The following is a 20300-nucleotide window of genomic DNA, read 5'->3' as shown; positions in this document are numbered from 1 at the left end:
TATACAGTTCAAGTCAGAAGTTTACATACACCTTTGCCAAGTACATTTAAACTCAGTTTTTCACAATTCCTGACGTTTAATCCTAGTCAAAATTCCCTGTCTTAGGTCAGTTAGGATCACCACTTTATTTTAAGAATGTGAAATGTCAGAATAATTGTAGAGAGAATAATTTCTTTCAGCTTGTATTTCTTTCATCACATTCCCAATGGGGCAGAAGTTTACATACACTCAATTAGTATTTGGTAGCATTGCCTTTAAATTGTTTAACTTCGGTTAAATGTTTCAGGTAGCCTTCCACAAGCTTCCCACAATAAGTTGGGTGAATTTTGGCCCATTCCTCCTGACAGAGCTGGTGTAACTGAGTCAGGTTTGTAGGCCTCTTTGCTCGCACAGGCTTTTTCAGTTCTGCCCACACATTTTCTATAGGATTGAGGTCAGGGCTTTGTGATGGCCACTCCAATACCTTGACTTTGTTGTCCTTAAGCCATTTTGCCACAACTTTGGAAGTATGCTTGGGGTCATTGTCCATTTGGAAGACCCATTTGCGACCAAGCTTTAACTTCCTGACTGATGTCTTGAGATGTTGCTTCAATATATCCACATAATTTTCCATCCTCATGATGCTGTCTATTTTGTGGAGTGCACCAGTCCCTCCTGCAGCAAAGCACCCCCACAACATGATGCTGCCACCCCCGTGTTTCACGGTTGGGATGGGGTTCTTTGGCTTGCTAGCATCCTCCTTTTTCCTCCAAACATAACGATGGCCATTATGGCCAAACAGTTCTATTTTTGTTTCATCAGACCAGAGGACATTTCTCCATAAAGTACGATCTTTGTCCCCATGTGCAGTTGCAAACCGCAGTCTGGCTGTTTTATGGCGGTTTTGGAGCAGTGGCTTCTTCCTTGCTGAGCGGCCTTTCAGGTGATGTCGATATAGGACTCGTTTTACTGTGGATATAGATACTTTTGTACCTTTTTCCTCCAGCATCTTCAAAGGTCCTTTGCTGCTGTTCTGGGATTGATTTGCACTTTTCGCACCAAAGTGCGTTCATCTCTAGGAGACAGAACACATCTTCTTCCTGAGCGGTATGATGGCTGCGTGGTCCCATGGAGTTTATACTTGCGTACTATTGTTTGTACAGATGAACGTGGTACCTTCAGGTGTTTGGAAATTGCTCCCAAGGATGCACCACACTTGTGGAGGTCTACTGTTTTTTTTTCCTGAGGTCTTGACTGATTTCTTTTGATTTTCCCATGATGTCAAGCAAAGAGGCACTGAGTTTGAAGGTAGGCCTTGAAATACATCCACAGGTACACCTCCAATTGACTCAAATGATGCCAATTAGCCTATCAGAAGCTTCTAAAGCTATGACATAATTTTCTGGAATTTTCCAAGCTGTTCAAAGTCACAGTCAACTTAGTGTATGTAAACTTCTGAACCACTGGAATTGTGATACAGGGAATTATATGTGAAATAATCTGTAAACAATTGTTGAAAAAATTACTTGTGTCATGCACAAAGTAGATGTCCTAACCGACTTGCCAAAACTATAGTTTGTTATTAAGAAGAAATTTGTGGAGTGGTTGAAAAATGAGTTTTAATGACTCCAACCTAATTGTATGTAAACTTCCGACTTCAACTGTAACTTTATAAATGCCCCATGAGCTTAGTTGAAATGTACCCAACCAGAAACCAAAATATAACATTGTTTTTATGTCCAATGTTTGTAAACAAAGTAAATGTAAACCCTATATAGCCTCAACATGGTTAAAACACATTTTTATATCATGGATGGTCAGTCCTTGCATACATAGTTCTAACTACATTTAAAAGTGATTACATTTTCCCAGCCCCATCCCTCAGCTTTTTAGTGAAATGGGGATGGGAGAAAAGCTTTATTGTTTGAACTGTGGATTGCCATTTAAAGATGCAATACTGTCCTAATTTCATGCTGAACCATACCGACGCCATAACTATATACACATAAGCAGACTTTACTTCCTGTCGCCCTGAAAAAAACTTCCTGGTTTGAATGTCCTTTGATATTCTCCTTCCTGTTTGAGGCTGGCTTGTGACAGCTGCTCTCTCTGGTATGCACTTTGGCTTAAAATAACTTCTGCTCAAGTCAACACTTCGCATATCTGAATTCCTCTCACAACAAGGACTGTTTTTACACAGAGCCCAATTTTGATCTTTTGCCCAATTATAGGCAAAAGAGCTGATCTGATTGGTCAAAAGACCAGTTAGTGAAAAAATAAAATATATATCTTAATTGGGCTCACTGTGTAAACATTGCCGCAGGTGCGACTGTTCTGTGAAGTGCTGAGTACCTTTCAGTTTAGAAGCCTGCTTGCTAGCAATGGACTTGAAGTTGTAAGACCTGATGCTTGCTAAATATGCGAACATAATGAGCAGTGATATGGAGGTCATTCAATGGCCTATGTGCTGCAAAGGAGCCAAGTGCTTAATGGAAATGTAATGAGCGTTGCCAGTGTCCCAAATTCTGCAAATAGATCGACGTAGGTATTTTAGGCAGTTAACACAACCTGGAATGTACCAACTGCAGAAATCTTCCCAGCGCAATTTGTTTCTTGGTAGTTTAGGACAAGTATCTGTGATAAATCTTGTTTTTGTGTCCTGCAGAAGAATGCCATTGTAATATACTAGTAGAGAGAACACTGAGGTATCTCTGCATTGGCACCCTTTCCCTGGCCCAATGCCTTGTATGGACGCCATGCCAGGGAACCAGCCCTACACTGTGACCTTTCCGACTTATCTGCTGCTGCAGAAGGCGGGAGCTACTCAGGACTGCCATGTGAACAGCCGTTGCCTGACTGATGTCTTTGATACACACAAGTAAAGGAGATAGTATGTGTACAGTACGAGAAAGATGTGAGTGGGGGCATAGTCTACACACCTTGTATAGAATCATTAGATACGTCTATATGATTCAAAGCACCTGTGCTTTTGAAGCAAATGTAACTTTCAGTCCAAATTGTTTATGAGTCTCTAAGATACACACACACACACACACACACACACACACACACACACACACACACACCAGAATCACGTGTGCTTTGAATATATCCCAACTGGTATGATAACAAAGCCACTCACTTCACCCTGACCCCTATTCCAGTGACACAGTCCCCTTAGAACAGTGTCTGACTGGTGGGGCATGGTGAATTTTTTTAACCCGACCTACACTGTAATTATACTATTTCAGGATTTATAAATGTGCACCAAGCAGACCCACTCTCTTGGCACCCCATTGAACCAGAGGTTTAGGGGCCAAATAAGTATTCTGTTAAAACATGGTTCCGTTTTGGCAGAAGGGAGAGTTTTATTGGTATGACTTACCTGGAGGCATGACTATAGCCTCTCTCTCAATTCAATTCAAGGGTCTCTCTCTCTCTCTCTCTCTCTCTCTCTCTCTCTCTCTCTCTCTCTCTGTCACTTGTTATCATCTCGCTCCTCCCTCTCTATTTTTCTCTCTCTCCCCAGCAGTGTTATGATAAGTAGTTGGTCTGCTTTCTGTCTGTGGCTTTCTACTCCTTGGGTTTCAATTCCAAACATGGTTATCCTACTAGGGGTCTCTCTCTCTCCCTCTCTCTCCCCTCTCCCTCCCTCTCTCTCTCTCTGCTGCCAACTGTAAGCTCTCCAGAGTAAGCAAATGGCTGAGGGAAATAGAGAGAAAATCAAGAGACAGACACAGCAAAACACAGACGGGGAAAAGAAGGGACGAGAGGGAGGGAGAGACGCACAATGTGAGGAGAAATCCATTCCAATCATGTTTATGGTGTAATAACCGAAGCAGGACAAAGACAATCTGTAGTCCAGCTGTACGTAAGAGGGCAACAGAGCAACCTTTGACAATTCATACTATTTTTTGCAACGTTTTCTCTGTTTTGACAATACCTTGATTGAACTTTTAAGAAATAGACCAACTCCAATGACAACTTTTCAGACTCACTGGTAAAGCAACAACAACAACTTGAGGCTTGAGTGAAGGACAAACCTTTTCTTCCAGCTTTGACCTCAGGTAGTGTAGTAAATTTTGGAATATTCTGAGTGTAACAGTTTTTTTGGAACTTATTGAACAACTAGACAGTTTGGTTTGGAATAACAGCTTCCCTCCACCATGAGTGCTGACAACTCCACCCTGTTGGAGACAGTTTTCTACGGCCATCCACTGTGTGATGGCTGGACCAACAACACAGAGGGGGCCTTCTACCACCTGGGCAACACCATCTTGTTCCTGGGGTACATGGGGGGCAGCAGCGCCTACGGCTCCCTGTTCATCTTTGGTTTCATGACGCCTGCCTTCACCTGCCTGGCCCTGTGGGGCTGGATGACCATGTGTGGGGTGGACGTGTTCACCTGGAACCTGCTGCTGCTGGTGGCCTGCGTGCTCCAGATCTGCCACCTCATATACAGGCTGCAACAGGATGGCTTGGCCAACGAGGAGCTGTCGGCCCTCTACTCAGCCGTCTACCTGCCCCTGGATGTGCCCGTACTGGTGTTCAAAGACATTGTGGGGGCCTGTGAGAACAAGGTGCTGGCCCTAAGAGTAGAGGAGACATACGCAGTGGAGGGCAAGACACCCATCAACCAGCTATCCTTTCTGCTGTCTGGGAGGTGAGCGAGAGGAGGGTGTCAGTTCTAATGTCTGTATCATACCACTTAGAATGCATGATCAATAGTACATTACTTCATTCATTCTTGGTATTATGTTACTGGAGATATTGGAACAGACCTGAGTCTTGTTTTAGTTGAGTTGCTGGAGGAACATAGCCAACTGTAGTTTAATTACATTGCTGTAGGTAGATTGCAATTGTCAGGTAGTAGAGTTAGTGTTCCCAGTGAATGTTCTTCTCTTAGCATTTTATCTCTTGATCTGTCTGTCCAAAAAAAACAATGGCTTAGACTAGGGCTCATGGAAACCTGAGTGAGATATATCACATACCAACAATATAATTAAACACAGAACACTTTCAAGAGGTCATGTGTCCTCAGCAGTGTTGGGGAAGCTACTCTGAAAATATAGTTTACTAAGCTACCAATTACTTCACACAGGAAGAAGCTAAGCTGCACTAAAGCTACCCTTAAGAAAAACACATCTTACTTAACTAAAATTAGTTAGAAAAAGTAGTTCACTACATCCAAACTACTTTGTGAAAAATTATCATATCTAAATCTGAAATGTCATAGACTACAAATTGCAAGAACAAATCACTCTGGAGACAGATGTTAACATAATGTGTAATTTAGCTTATTAAACACAAAAAAGTGAGAATTAGGCACAAAGTGTTTCAAGTGAGAATTAGGCATGTCTGATGATGAAAAAGAAAGGACATTCTTGACTACTTCACCCATATTTTATTTGAGCTAAAATAAAGTAGTGTGTAATTCCAGTAGTTAGCTACACCACTACATGGCAAAAAAATGTATTACCTACTGAAAACACTACCAATATTTTAATTTAGTTCAACTACCACCAAGCTACTGCAAAATATAATGCAATTACTAGTTGAACTAAATGTAATTCACTACTCCCCAACACTGGTCCTCAGCAGTGACTCCATCACTTCTTTGCTTTTTGGCTAATATCAGGTTTAGTGTGTGTATCAAGTGTGTTGGGATTGGGAGGGTATGGTTAAAATGTCAGAGCCCCAGACGTTGTAAAACACAGAGTATTCGTGTCACTGACTCACTGTAGTGTACTTGCTCCCCTTAGCAGCAGACAGCTGGGTCAAATACATCATGTCAAACACTTTATTTTCAAGTATTTGAGGTGTGCTTGATTTAGCTCCATTGTACCGGGCAAATTAAATCAAGTGCTGTTCAAGAATTTGGAAGTATATTATGTATTTGACCCAGGTCTGGCGGCTGCTAAAGTGTTGTGATATTATAAATATTTTTTGCTCTCCTTAGGTTGTGTATCAACACAGTTAACTAACTCCTATACGGCCTCTAAAATGAATGGTTCATTAAAGGTACTGACAGCTATGTGAGTGCAAGTCAAGTTTATAACTTCAGGATAGCTAATTATCATATGCAAATAACATTTGGTGTCTTAAGATGACATCTGTTTATGACAAGCAATTCCTAGTTTCAATTGATTCAAATGAATACCATCAACATTAATCAGATATGAAAGAGCACTGTTGGAGTGTCTGTGATTTATAAACCAAGAATAGATGTTTTCCTCTGTCTATGTTTAACTTGGATTACTTCCCTGAGTGTTGAGGTTAAGGACATAGATATTCATGTTAACTTGTTTCAAAGTTTTGGATCAAACCTAGTGATGTGTGTATTCTCTTTCTTCTCCCAGTATCACCTATCCATGCTTTTCCCCCTCTCCTCTCTTACTAACCTTGTCCTTTCCTGCTCTCCCTGGTAGGATCCGTGTGTCTCTAGAAGGACAGTTCCTCCATTACATCTTCCCACTCCAGTTCCTGGACTCTCCTGAGTGGGAGTCTCTCAGACCCAATGAAGAGGGGAACTTTCAGGTACTGGACGGATTCTCGTCATTCATTCATTCATTAATTTCTGAAGCTTTAGCCTTTTCCTTCACACTTACCACTGACTTTTGACATTCCTAACCACCAGGTGACCCTGACGGCGGAGACGGACTGCCGCTACATCTCGTGGAGCCGGCGCCGCCTTTACATGCTGCTGTCCAAGGACCGCTACATCACCCGCCTCTTCTCCGTCATGCTGGGCAGCGACATTGCCAACAAGCTCTACTCACTCAATGATAAGCTCTTCGCCAAGAGCGGTGTGCGCCTCGACATCCGCCTGCCCAGTCTCTACCATGTCCTGGCCCCCTCACCCCCGGGCAGCGAGGGTGAGGTCTGTAGCAGCAGTGGTAGTGCAAGGGACCGGGTAGACCCAGTGGAGCAGCAGGAGGCAGCAGTGGTGGATGTGGACCCGGTGCCAGCCTACCAGAAGTCAGAGCCTCCAACACCACCGACCCCACGGCTGCAGATCCAAGAGAAGTCCCCCAACCAATCAACTGCAAGCCCCCGCCAACCCCAGGGCCCACACCCCCAGCGCCAGCCCTGGCCCTCAGACATGGAGATGCTCTCTGGTGAGGACTCCACCAGCCTGGTCCTGGAGGACTTCGCTGATATGACCGGGTCCTTAATGGATTATGGGAGTGAGAGGGATTATTTGAGGTAGAGGGCAGGTTGTTGGAGCTAACACACTGGGCCACTACTTAAGCTACATGTAAGTACAGCTGTGTGCAGTGATAGGGTGGGCTGGGGGGGGTTGTGTGTTTTGCTTGCTATGTCCACACTCTCACTAATCCAGTTTTAAAATGGCAATGCCCTGTGTTAAAGAACCTCATTTCAACAATTATTTAAGTGATTTTCTGTTTGTTTTCACACATATTCCATCTATCTTATGCAGAGGCTATGCACTGCTTGCTCCTTCGCTTTTGAAAATGATATGAACGTTTAGAGAGTGAGTTAGTAAATGTAATAAATTTTTTGGTCAAAATGAATGAGCCTGAAGGGAAGAACATTAGATTGACCAAAGAGTTGGCAAAACTGGGACACCTCACCTCTTAGGTACGCACTCTGTCTCTGAGGATTGTTGTTATAAAGTTTACCTCCACTCCATCTCAATGGAGATCTGATGCCTCAGGATCTCTACACCCAAAACTCTTGCTGGTCTAATTCTCTACATTATACTGTATATGTATGTACAGTATATTACAGCCTCTCCACCACTCCTCTTCCGGTATGTGGCATGTCCTCTTGGTAGCTGGATGTACTGTAGAGTGTGTATGGAGAGTGTGTTTGTTTAGCTAGGTTAGTTAGACTGTACTTTCTGGCTGGATTCCAAAGCTTGGCCAGATGAAAGACGGTGTTGTACACAACAGTTTACCTGAGGGTGACCCTGATAGCTTATGTTGGTTCAAACAGATGGGGGTACCATCTGTATATATGTTGGAGGTTTGTAGTTTGGACCAGGATAGGGAGACAGCAGGGTGGGAGGCTGGCAATCATCTGTGTGTTTTTCTCTGACAGAGACAATGATTACAGCCTGCTGGAAACTGGGGATATCCTGGCAGTCAGAGATCCAGTGCCATGCCATTAATCCACATGCCTACCCACTACCCCCTCCCTTTCCCCCCTATCCTAAAATCCTCCCTGACCCAACCGGGGGCAGATCGTGTTTCGGGCGGAGGAGAGAGAGGGGGGCAGGAGGGGGGTTGGATTCCAGGACAGCTGCTGGGTGGTTGGTGGAGGGCTCTGGCTCTGCTGTCATTGTAACGGCTGCTGCTGACCTTCAGATGCAGGCTATGGTCAGTTAGACAGTGGCTACGGCAAGCAGGGGAATGAGAGGGGTGAGGGTTTGACAGGGGTAAGGGATAAGAGAAGGGCGAGGGATGTGGGTCATGTGAAAGCAGAGACCAGCCAGGCTCAGAGAACAGCCTATCACTCCAATGTCATTGTGACATCATAGGTCAGTAGTTCCTCCATCTCTCACTGTTAACCAGTTGTCAGGAATGTGAGGACTATGCCAGTTTAATTCGACCAATGGGAACGTTCGTTGTGAGATCATGTTGCAACCTTACACTATACTATATGTTCAGCTGTAATGCGTGATACATAGCATTTAGGTGACAATGAAATACTCTCTGTACTCGGACAAGGTGAATATGATCTGCTTGCCTGCCATAAGGAAGTTTGTCGTAGTAACAGTTATGCTTGTTTTTTGACAGATGTCCTCTGTTTATTCCACAGGAGGGGAAACCGCTGGGACTCTACCAATGCGATACCAGAGAGGAAGAGCTCCTCTGGCTCCCACGGACACCCCTAAGCTGTGATAGTTTTACCCAAAGCGCAAACAGTTCCAGGTTGTCTTAATTACAGTCATGCTGTGCAGCTTATAACACTATCACAAAATGTTTATGCATATCTATAGCATTTTCCTGAGAAAACCAGTGGAACTGCAGGAAAGACAACCTGGGATATAACTATCACCACTGTCCTGGGTGGAATCAGGCCCACCCAACACCACATCCCAGTCTCTCACCTAACATTATCTCACTCCTGTGATGTCATCTACGCGTGACAATAAAGGAGAGAGTGAGACTCTGGACACTGAACATAATTATGTTATAAACTGAATTTATTAGTTAATGTCACAGAAAAGAATGGTATACTCTTTTTATTATGTCACTCACATCTCCCATTCATCTGGATGGAAAGTCTTTTGAAGTAGAGATAGGATTATGCTATTATGATTCCACATAAACTAATCATGAGTATTAGATTTTTTAACAGCCAGGGTTGGGTTGGCTAGCTAGGGGCACGTTAATCTTGTTTGTTTGTGCAGACATAATCTGAGAGAATAATGTTTGAGTGAGAGCATGCTAAAAGGGTTTTCTCTTCATACATACATATTTTCAAATCATGATTCCAAATGTAACAGGCACTTCTGCATTTTGTCTACGTGCTTGTAAACGTGAGATGCCTCACACATTGTACATTTTGTCAGAAAACATAGAACAGGAGTATTTTGTTTTTGTTGTTTCCCCCCCCCAAAATGTGGGCCTACATATACATAATGTGATAAACATGTATTTTCATGGGGCCAATCTTTCTCCGTAAAGGTCTTGGTGAAAATGCATTGACTGTCATTTTTTTCATCTATGTCTCCTCTCTCCTCCATCCTCAGTCAGAATAAGATTGAGTCTTCAGGTTTATCATGATGAGGTATTCAAACTCATCACAGTTTGAACACATTGCTCACCCCTGCTTCTCAGAACTGTTTCGCTTCAACAGAAGCTCTTATTAAGAAAGTAACATTCAGCTGCATCGGAATGATTATGTACAGCAATACTAATGCTATTAGAAAATACAGAAGAAATGTAACAATAAGAAAATTGTAGCGTAGTCTGGCTGTAGGTGGTCCATCAGTAACATATGAGTGTGTGTTTGTATGTATATTTCCAACAGGAGCTATTGGCTGCATGTGTGTGTGTTTCTGTGTGAGCTGGAAACAGGCTGCGTCCCAGTAAAACTCTCCTAATTTCCTTTCCTTCATGCCTAATGATAAGGACAGGATAGGCTTCCTCCTTACTGCTTAGACCTATCAAAGCATTCCACATCATTGATGATGAAGGAAAGGAGACGAGGAGAGGATGCTAGTTCAGAACTATTGGGATGTTGACACAGCCAAAGAAACAGATGTTGGTGCATAGGTTGTGTGTGTTCAGGACATAAGGGTTCTCAGTCATTCCCACACAGCTGCACAAAATCATGGTTCCACGGAGATCCTCGTCTAATGTCAATCTTCTTCACACACAACGACTCCACTTCTCTGAAAGAGAAACAGATGAGAAACAGTGTCATATGCATGCACAGGTACGCACACACAGACTGCATGCTGCTGTGTGTGTGTGTGTTAAATAGATGAAAGGACATATACCCGACAGAGGGGAACTCTGATATGCAGACAGACACAAAGTGGATGTCTCCCTGTCTGTAGAAGCGTGCTCCAGTGTTCTTCAGCTGGATGGAGTCTATCTCACACAGTGGCACCAGGTGGGCTATCACCCTCCTGTAAACGGTACCGTCTGTCTCTCTGGAATACACACACACACAGCATGACTGTTACTGAGAATATAATCCATGTTTACGTATCATAAAGTGAACAGCTGTGATTCATGCTGCTGTCTAAATATTTGTTTTGTCTCTAACAGTGAGGTTAGAGGTTGTTATACCTACAGCCTGAGTCTGTGCTCTGTTTCAGGAAGTCCCCTGGTTCTTAGGGTCACCTGCACCTCAGCAGTCTTGTCCAGGGGGGATACCTCCAGCTGCACCAGGATGTGATGGGCTGAGGGGGAGAGGGTGGAGGAGGGGGACGGAAAATAACTTTATCATCATCACTTCAAATATTGCTTTATTTAAGCATTAAACTGTGGGGTGAAAGTAGTGGTGACGTGTCATGGAAATTCAACAATCTTCTGCTGGACAGTCAGTCTGAGATCACGAGAGGTAGGCTAGATGCACCTACTCACCACAGAAAGGAGGTGCAGAGGTTGTCAGGAGGAAAAGCTTCTCTTGTTGAGGAAGAGGAGAGGCTGTTATACCGCTGTTCTCCAATAACCCTGAAACACACAAGGACACATGGATGTACAAAAGACAGAGAGAGTGAGATGTAAAGTAGACCTTCCTATCACATCTATGACAGATGAAAGGCCTCCAGACTACATTAAACGCTTTGTCTGTATACTGTATGTCTGTAACTGTATCTGCAGTGCCAGTGGCCACAGTGATACTGTAAGTGGACACCAGACCAGACGTGACACTTGCTAGGTCAGACAGAAGCCCTATCTCTCAATGAGTGAAACCTAATTAAGGTGAAAATGGAAAGTGTGCTGGGAACTTTTAATATGATTAGGCCTATTCAAAATATCAAAATATGAACATGATGAAAATCATTTACATATAGCCTACTATACATGTATGAAGTGGCTATTTATATTTTTTACATTCCCATGATCAAAGTACTCACAGACAACAGGTTGGATTAGTTTTCAGGAAATTGTGTCATGTTGATAACCCTACCTATTTGTGGACATGTGCCATTGAAGACACCTTGGCAGCCTAAACAGCGCCCCTTCAGGAATTCCTCATAGCTGGAACAAGGGATGCCAGTCAGTGGGCAGGTCCCGTTCAGTGCACTTATGTAGACGTGGAGCGCCCTCATGTGGTCACAGATCACATAGCCATACACTGGAAAGTAGACAAGAACTGACAACAAACGAAGAGGCTCAGGTAGCCATCAGCTTACCACCAAATATATCTACCACCAAATATGTCTGAAGTTTATGTAGGCATATCATACTATCATACACAGGACCAGGGGCATCATGGACGTTGTAGAATATAGAATTTTTCAAACACCTGAAACAGATTTTTCCTGCAATTTAGAGACATAATTGTTATAATTGATTCTATATAAAAAAATATATATGCCTATTTTTCTGCATATCTAAGCATACCTCTTGAGGTGTTTGTATCCATCTGACTGGTGGTTCTTATTTTTAAAGAAACTAAATATGCTTCTCTTCATCTCTGCTAAAATCTGGGTAAAAGATTGAAAGGAATGTGAGTCTTAGTCAGTACATTTAGTTATTGCTTGCTTTTCTGAAGTCTACCAACCTTACCAGCAGGCATGCCAGCTAAGATAGTTAGACACACTAGCTACTCTAACTTGATTGATAGCCTGAAATGGCTTCTCGATAGCTTGTTATCACGTTGGGAGATTGTGAACCTATCTGGGCTAGCTAAATCCAACCATTAAATTGCTTGGTGGGCCAGTATTATTACAGAGAAACAACCCCAAAAAAATTAAAAATAAAGGACAAATCTGAGGGAACACCTGCCCCTGTGCCCCCTGTAGGAATGACGCCTCTGCACAGGCCTCTATGCCAATTGTAGTAGGATGTGCTCCTCAATTTAAATAATATTACACCAATTAAACATTTTGGCGGCAAAAGCACACACTTACTTGACTCAAACCTTGAGCGTGCGCAACCTGCCTGGTCCATCCCACCATTCAGGAAGAAGTCAGCATGGCCAACAGGGATGGAGATACCGAAGTCTGAGAGAAAATATAGACAAACGGCTGATATCAGGAGATTGTCAGGTAAGCAGTGTTGTTGGGGTGCAGCCAACCTTTGTGTAGTGAATAGACCTACAACAAAACAGAACACACTAGCATCCAAGCTAGCTACCTAGCCCAATAACCAGCAAGCTAGGTGGAAAGATAATAACAGACATCTCTTTGCAATAACATTGTTTGTGTGTTCTCTTACAGTCAGAGTCTGTGTGGATGGCCTCCACAAACAGTGCATCTGAGGGGTCAAGACGGTCAAACGTGTCGGCTCCCTTAAACATGGGTCCAGCTGGATCCAGACCTACAGGAGGAGATACAGACAGAGCAGTGAATGATTGAAGTGAGTGAGTGATAGGCTACAGCAGGGATGGGCAACTTTGATGGGGTTGGGGTTCACAAAAAATCTCAACTTATCGTGAGGGGCCGCGTTGGCTCTGCGTACCCACATCCATACAGAGCCATGCGAGTAAAACATTTAAGCGATCCTCCTCTTGCTAGCGGTTTTAGAGTTAATTTCCTGCAATTCTACTCATTTTGCCATGGGGCAGTATTACAGCAAAAAGAGGGGCACACACACAGTCTTGTACAGCTAACCTTATTGGGACACACAATTCAATCCCATTCAAAATCGTATTTTCTCTAACCCCTAACCCTAACCCTAAAACCTAACCTTAACCCTAACACTAAACCTAACCCTAGCTCTTAACCCTAACCCTAAAACTAACCCTAGTTCCTAACCCTGACCCTAGCACTAATTCTAACCTCAACCCTAATCCCCCTAGAAATAGCATTTGACCTCGTGTGGACAAACAAAATGTCCCCAGTTGGTCAAATTGTTGTTTGTTTACAATTCTTGAATAGTAAAACACACAAACACACACACACACACACACACACACACACACACACACACACACACACACACACACACACACACACACACACACACACACACACACACACACACACACACACACACACACACACACACACACACACACGGCTGTGAATTACTGCACCTAAACATTCAGACTACTTCACATCACAGGGCTGAATGCCTCTACTCAGACAAAAACACCAGAGATAATGTGAAGACAGACAATTGTATGCATTGTTGTGCCATTGTGTGTCCTCAGAAGGGTAACGTCTCCATCGTTCACAAATTCAGAGCAGCGCTTTTCAATGTCTGCTGTTGTTTTCTGGAGCGCGCTCTCTCTTTCTCTGAAAGCCTCATTCAGTCCAATTGGCAGAGATGAAAGGGTGAGTGACTGCTCTGCTTTGTGGTGACCAGTCGTTGTCTGGCCCTGTAGAGCCTTGTTCTGCAGACAGTAGGGGCCCTGTGCAACTGTTACTGGGTCAGACACAGATGGAGCTCACCTGTGATTCTCCCTATCTCCCCCTTGAACAGGGTCCCCACGAATCCAGACACGTGTGCCCCGAGGCTAACCCCAATGAAGTGAAATGACTCCAGTTTGCATCCATGGTTCTGTGAGACAGACATCAGTTCTACATTATTTTCATTACTTTTAACTTAATTTGCTGTTGGTCAGTGAACATTGAGATTGCATTTATTAGTATGTAAACATAAACAAATGAGTAGGCCCTGACCTGGAGCTGGTTGATGAGGACAGATATCTGGACGGCCACCTCCTTGTAGTTCTCCACCACCAGGTTGTAGGCGAAGGAGGCCCCATAGACCCAGTCCACCACCACCACATTGGCATCCTGCGCCCGCAGCAGAGCCTGGGCCAGCTGTTTCACCCAGGACGGCTTACTGCCCAGAGCCCTGGGAGGGAGGGAGGGAGGGAGATAGCTTATATGTTTTATATGTAGATCCCCTCGCACTTTATATGTGCCCATCAGCATAACTTCTCTCTCTATCTCTCTCACCTCTGTAAAGAGTATGAAATTACTGTGTCAAGTTTTTGACCTCCCTTCCCTTCTCCTCACCTGTATCCATGGACAATGATCTTGGTGGGTAGGGAGGAGTTGAAGTAGGAGGTGTTGTTGCTGAGGGACTCCTGACTGAAGAGGCTGGCACAGTCTGTATTCTTGCGTGTCAGGAGCAGGTATTGCACCTGTAGCTTGCTGCCCTGCTGACGGTACTCCAGCCAGGTCGTGTTGTTGAAGTCAGCACATTCTGATCTGGACTCCTCATCCTCCCCTGCTGGTTCAGAGGAGAAATGTCCATAAAGAACCTTGACGACAACAACACCACCACCAACAACAACAATGACAGATGCACCATTTGCGTTAAAAATCATGTTTCACAACAGAGTTATTTACATACAGTGAAGTGGCATATGCTATAATAAATATGCTTAGAGCAAGGATCGTGTTTATTACATGAAAAATGTATTAGGAAGAAGCTTCTGCAATAGAGATGAGTGGTACTTACCTACTGTGGACGTGATGTAGAATGCTAAAATACTGAGAAAAGTTTCCGCTGTTTTCAGTTTCCAGCCCATTCTCTTGAAAGAATGTCACGAATGGTAACTTGTTCTGTAGCTTTACCGCTTAGGTTGGTGGTCTGTGCCTCAGATCCTTAGCTTTGGAAAACCTATTATCCCTCCCAACAGTGCTTGAAGTTATGCAATGACTATTTAAAAGTACTGTAATTCACTTTGGATCTAGAAATGCCATTCAAACCTCTACTGTTCAACAGTAACCTCAAACAGGGCAGAAATCTCCTTAAGAGAATTAAGTCGAAGAGAATACGTTATTTCACAATGCCTGGCATTGAAATATTAAGTTACAACATCTGATTACAGTACAGAGATGGGGGGTTGGAGGAATTTCCTTCCCTGCTTTCTCGTAAAGCTCAGCTGGCACAGTAAACTAGGCTTATGAAAACATACCCACATACCCATGTACCCCTCCTGCTCCAGTCGTTGGTCGGTGTTTTGCTTAGGACCCAGTGCTTGGTCAAGTGCTTAGTCTGTATGGGGGAGGGGGGGAGGACACAGGCCGTGGATCCATGACCTCACCGATGATCAATGCCTGTTTGTTTTCATGCTGCACTCTGGCCATCTGGGGGTGACACTCACTGTATTATATGGTAATAAGCGACATTTCAGCAATGGATTACCAATTCTACCTTTATGCTAGTCCATGTGAACATAGAGATGGACCTGCAACTGCAATCTGACTGTAGTAGAGAATTAGGTCAAGTGCATTTATTGTTTCTGGGATTGAAAATACAATCTGTCTCCTCTTCTCTTGTTAATTAACAATGTTATCAACTGGATTAGGCAGAGTGGTTGTAAATGGGAACAGACCAGGAAAGAAAAAGCCAGACATTTGATTTGTAATCACACAACTTTAATTTACACATTTACAGACCACTGTAATAATGATTATAAGCATGGACCAGGGGATGGTCAGCTATAGGAACAGTCTTACAGGCAGGGCCTTGGGCAATTATTTAGCCTTTATTCACTTTCTTTCTTTGGACACCACATTTTCCCAGACGTACGTCTACAGAAGGAGCTGGGTTCCTGAGGAAGAAATTAGATTAATGAGTTAGCAGGGTCAATTCAGTTTTCAAGTGCAGCTCAAGTATTTGAAAGTATTGGACATTTCACTCAGGACTGCTGCCAATCCCAACCCAATGTTTCAGTGAAACCCGACCATACCTTTGACGTTGACTCCGTGGATCTCGCTGTAGTCCACCTTCTCGATGACATCTATGAGGGACACATTGTGGTAGACCAGCGATGCTCCCTTTACACACTGTCCTCAGCAGCTCACTGTCCCTGATGTCCTCCTCAAACACACTCACCACAATGTCACCTCTGACCTCTACCAACAAACAGAGAAGAAAAAAATGAATCAGAGAAGAAACAAACCAAATACATTTTTTTAAATATCAATATTTACACCAACCCTGGTAGGAACGGAGAACAAAAGGAGAGCTGGTACAGTATTTATTTTCCAGAGACTGTATGAGTCGCCGTTGGGCTTCAGGTACTTGCCCATAAACCGGCAGCTCATCAACATGCTGAACATGCCCTTTACATGACCAATGCTCCGGACTTGGTCCCCACTCCAAACCTATCACCCCACTCTGTTATCCCCCTCTGCGACAACCCCTTTTTCTAGCCTGAGGGAATGTGCTGGAAGTGACAGTAACTCTGCCACTCTGGGGCGAGAAGTGAGGCATGTTCTAGAGGCAGGCAGACGCAAGAGAGGGAGAGAGGGCAGGGACATTTTATTCAACCAGTATCTGCCAAGGATGGCCACCAAGGCTGCTGGCCCCAGACCAGCCAAGGAAAACAGTTTGAGATGACTTGAAAGTCAAGACGACGTCTGCCAGATGACTAACGATTCGCTTTGCTCTCCCATTGACACAGTGATGAACTGATTCTGGTCAGGGTAGAGTCAATACGCTGCAGATTTAGTGGCTGGGTTAATTTTGACTGGCTTGGCCACTGATTCTCAACGTGATCTATAAAGCATCTGCAGTATTTTCACCCTAACAGTGTCATTTATTCTATATCTGAGTAGCATATGTTGAAGTGGTTTCATCCTCTCAGAGACTGCCTAATGTATGTGATTGCAGCTGGTTTTGTGGGGTTTTGAACACCCTGGACATGTCTTATAATGAGAGGCTACAATATCAATGACGTATATTAACCCTGGATTGCTGACACTATGTATTGGCCATTGAGAGACTTTGAAGCCACTGTCCGGCCAAATTGGCACTCCCAAGTAGGCACAGTCCTCCATAGGAATTAATGGAATTTCAATTAAATGTTTCAAGGACAAAATTACATGTATTTAAGTATTTGATTGTTGTAGTGTGGACAGTAACAGTACAAAAAAAAATACTTTAAGGAAAATGTTTTTATATATACAGTGCCTTCGGAAAATGTACAAACCCCTTGACTTTTTCCATATTTTATGTTACAGCCTTATTCTAAAATGGATAAAATTCTACTTTTTTAAATGTATCAATTTCGAGTCTCATAGCAAAGTCTCCGTTTGCTATGAGACTCGAAATTGAGCTCAGGTGCATCCTGATTCCATTGATCATCCTTGGGATGTTTCTACAACTTGATTGGAGTCCACCTGTGGTAAATTCAATTGATTGGACATGTTTGGAAAGGCATACACCTGTCTATATAAGGTCCCACAGCTGACAGTGCGTGTCAGAGCAAAAACCAAGCCATGAGGTCAAAGGAATTGTCCGTAGAGCTCCGAGACAGGATTGTGTTAAGGCACAGATCCGGGGAAGGGTACCAAAACATTTCTGCAACATTGACGGTCCACTAGAACACAGTGTCCTCCATCATTCTTAAAGGGAAGATGGAGGACACAAAAATACTCTTTTAAAAGCTAGCCACCCAGCCAAACTGAGCAATTGGGGGAGAAGGGCCTTGGTCGGGGAGTTGACCAAGAACCCGATGGTCACTCTGACAGAGCTCCCGAGTTCCTCTCTGGAGATGGGAGAACCTTCCAGAAGGATAACCATCTCTGCAGCACTCCACCAATCAGGCTTTTATGGTAGAGTTGCCAGACGAAAGCCACTCCTGAGTAAAAGGCACATGACAACCTGCTTGGGTTTTGCCAAAAGGCACCTAAAGACTCTCAGACCATGAGAAACAAGATTCTCTGGTCTGATGAAACCAAGATAGAACTCTTTGGCCTGAGTGCCAAGTGTCACGTCTAGAGGAAACCTGGCACAACCCCTACGGTGGAGCATGGTGGTGGCAGCATCCTGCTCTGGGGATGTTTTTCAGCGGCAGGGACTGGGAGACTGGTCAGGATCGAGGAAAAGATGAACAGAGAGATCCTTGATGAAAACTTGCTCCAGAGCACTCAGGACCTCGGACTGGGGTAAAGGTTCACCTTCCAACAGGACAATGACCCTAAGCCACAGCCAAGACAATGCAGGAGTGGCTTCGGTACAAGTCTCTGAATGTTCTTCAGTGGCCCAGCCAGAGCCCGGACTTGAACCCGATCGAACATCTCTGGAGAGACCTGAAAATAGCTATGTAGCTATGCTCCCCATACAACCTGACAGAGCTTGAGAGGATCTGCAGAGAATGGGAGAAACTCCAAAAATACAGGTGTGCCAAGCTTGTAGCGTCATACCCAAGAAGACTCGAGGCTGTAATTGCTGCCAAAGGTGCTTCAGCAAAGTATTGAGTAATACTTATGTAAATGTAATATTTCCATTTTTTTATTTTATATATTTGCAAAGATTTATATAAACCTGTTTTTGCTTTGTCAATATGGGCTATTGTGTGTAGATCGATGAGAAAAAAAATAAACAATTTAATCCATTTTAGTATAAGGCTGTAACGTAACAAAATGTGGGAAAAGTAAAGGGGTCTGAATACTTTCCGAAGGCACTGTGTATATATATATATATATAGCGCAGAGAGAGAGGCCCTGACACCAGACCAAGGATATATATATAATAATTTAAAAGTATGCATTAAGGTGTCTGTAAACGTGTCAAAAGCGTTAGTTGTCCTTGGTCTGGTGTCAGGGCCTCTCTCTCTGCTCTCTCTGGAGGATGGAGGATGACGTCACTGTGACAAGGCTAGAGCTGAAACATGCAAAAGCCTCCATATTCCACCTGCATCACTTCAACTCAATTGACCCTTCACTAAGCCCCGCCCCATAATTTTGGGCAAACAATCACAGAACTGTTGTCAAGTCCCAAAACCTTGGAAAAGCTTACGTTTAAATCGCATGAAAGCCAGTGAGGACTATGGCAAAAACTGAGTTTTCTTTAAAAAATAAATATTGAAATGGCTAAATAATTTAACAATGCACAAGGAGAACTTGCTACTGTGATCCCTGAAATACAGAGCCTGTTGATGAAATTATACTTTTGTTACATCGTTTGCTAGCTCAGCTGGTTAGCTAACTCTCAGTCTCATTGGCCAACAAACGTTGCTAACGCTAGCTAGCTAGCCATTTAATATAACTTGGCTGCAGTCCAAACTCAAAGTAGACAGCCCTCGGCCCTAAACCCTCAGCCCTTGAATGACCTTTTACATCGTCACATCCAAGTGTACCTTACTAAATGACCCTTACCCAAGCGATGATCGGAGAGGCAACATCCTTGGTGCTTAAAAACAACCAACCTAAAGTTATTAATGTACCGAGCAAGCTAACCCAGCTAGCTACAGTTAATCATAGCTGGCTAATTAGTTGAATAGTTGGTCATTTATTCCAATAAATGTCATAATTCCCCAAAATATGTTTATGAAGCTAGTTATGTATTATAGGCTCCTCATTATGAGACGAAGCCAATTTCCCAACTCTAAAATCAATGTCATCTATATATTTTAGCAAGCTACTATCATCATATCAACTGACATCCTGAAAATGCAGTTCTGTTGATTAAATTTGACACTTCGCGGCCACCGGAGTTTGACACGTGACTACAGTTTGCATTGAATTGTGGGTAATATCAACCCCAAAAGTGATCAAAGTTCTTCACTTGCGCCTTCAAGCTAAATCGAGGGGGCAACACTAGTGAATTGGACCTCAACTTACTATTGTAGTCGAACTGCATCTGGTTTCGATGGGGATTGCCACTAGGTAAAGTGACAGGCAAGAGAGCTGAGAGGGTACTTTTTTTTTTCTCTCTCTCAAAACGTGTCAGCTAGCTAAGTTAGCGATGTTATGAATA

General features: G+C 43.5%; 2 protein-coding genes and 1 long non-coding RNA gene across 8 annotated transcripts; 1 reads left to right on the top strand and 2 right to left on the bottom strand.

The window, feature by feature from the left end:
• Window positions 1–3620: 3620 nt before the first annotated feature.
• LOC106582076 (popeye domain-containing 2) lies at window positions 3621–9662 on the top strand. Of its 2 annotated transcripts, none has more exons than XM_082967098.1 (4): window positions 3621–4642; window positions 6408–6516; window positions 6617–7097; window positions 8764–9662. In XM_082967098.1, the coding sequence occupies exons 1-4, from the start codon at window positions 4146–4148 to the stop codon at window positions 8844–8846; spliced, it is 1170 nt and encodes a 389-aa protein (XP_082823224.1). In that variant the 5' UTR covers window positions 3621–4145; the 3' UTR covers window positions 8847–9662. The 2 variants fall into 2 exon arrangements, with proteins under 2 accessions (XP_082823224.1, XP_014020278.1); XM_014164803.3 differs by having other exon boundaries at window positions 3623–4642; window positions 6617–7237.
• LOC106582073 (phospholipase A1 member A) lies at window positions 9134–15656 on the bottom strand. 5 transcript variants are annotated; one of them, XM_045704663.2, is made up of 12 exons: window positions 15516–15656; window positions 15048–15209; window positions 14600–14816; window positions 14258–14435; window positions 14027–14135; window positions 12849–12950; window positions 12542–12634; window positions 11596–11781; window positions 11046–11135; window positions 10753–10861; window positions 10454–10609; window positions 9134–10345 (listed from the first exon to the last, which is right to left on the bottom strand). In XM_045704663.2, exons 2-12 carry the CDS (start codon window positions 15115–15117, stop codon window positions 10255–10257), a joined length of 1401 nt encoding a protein of 466 aa, XP_045560619.1. In that variant the 5' UTR covers window positions 15118–15209; window positions 15516–15656; the 3' UTR covers window positions 9134–10254. The 5 variants fall into 5 exon arrangements, with proteins under 5 accessions (XP_045560619.1, XP_045560621.1, XP_045560618.1 ...); XM_045704665.2 differs by having other exon boundaries at window positions 14600–14813; window positions 15508–15649; XM_045704662.2 differs by having other exon boundaries at window positions 15508–15648.
• A 305-nt stretch (window positions 15657–15961) lies between these two features.
• LOC106582081 (uncharacterized) lies at window positions 15962–19991 on the bottom strand. Its single transcript, XR_001323245.3, has 3 exons — window positions 19700–19991; window positions 16285–16450; window positions 15962–16146 (listed from the first exon to the last, which is right to left on the bottom strand). It is a non-coding gene; the product is annotated as an uncharacterized LOC106582081 (long non-coding RNA).
• Between the last annotated feature and the right edge of the window lie 309 nt (window positions 19992–20300).

Source organism: Salmo salar, chromosome 21 (assembly GCF_965601325.2).
Source record: "Salmo salar chromosome 21, fSalSal1, whole genome shotgun sequence".
In the NCBI taxonomy this organism is placed as follows: Eukaryota; Metazoa; Chordata; class Actinopteri; order Salmoniformes; family Salmonidae; genus Salmo; species Salmo salar.
Note: the sequence above shows the minus strand (reverse complement) of the source record. Positions and strands in the feature narration are given on the sequence as shown.

Coding starts and splice junctions, on each gene's coding strand:
- LOC106582076 (XM_014164803.3), top strand. CDS start 4,146: ATGAGTGCTGACAACTCCACCCTGTTGGAGACAGTTTTCTACGGCCAT. Junction 4,643..6,407: donor TCCTTTCTGCTGTCTGGGAG/GTGAGCGAGAGG, acceptor TCTCCCTGGTAG/GATCCGTGTGTCTCTAGAAG. Junction 6,517..6,616: donor ATGAAGAGGGGAACTTTCAG/GTACTGGACGGA, acceptor CCTAACCACCAG/GTGACCCTGACGGCGGAGAC.
- LOC106582073 (XM_045704663.2), bottom strand. CDS start 15,117: ATGGGCTGGAAACTGAAAACAGCGGAAACTTTTCTCAGTATTTTAGCA. Junction 10,610..10,752: donor ACAGAGCACAGACTCAGGCT/GTAGGTATAACA, acceptor TGTGTATTCCAG/AGAGACAGACGGTACCGTTT. Junction 10,346..10,453: donor TCAGAGTTCCCCTCTGTCGG/GTATATGTCCTT, acceptor TTTCTCTTTCAG/AGAAGTGGAGTCGTTGTGTG.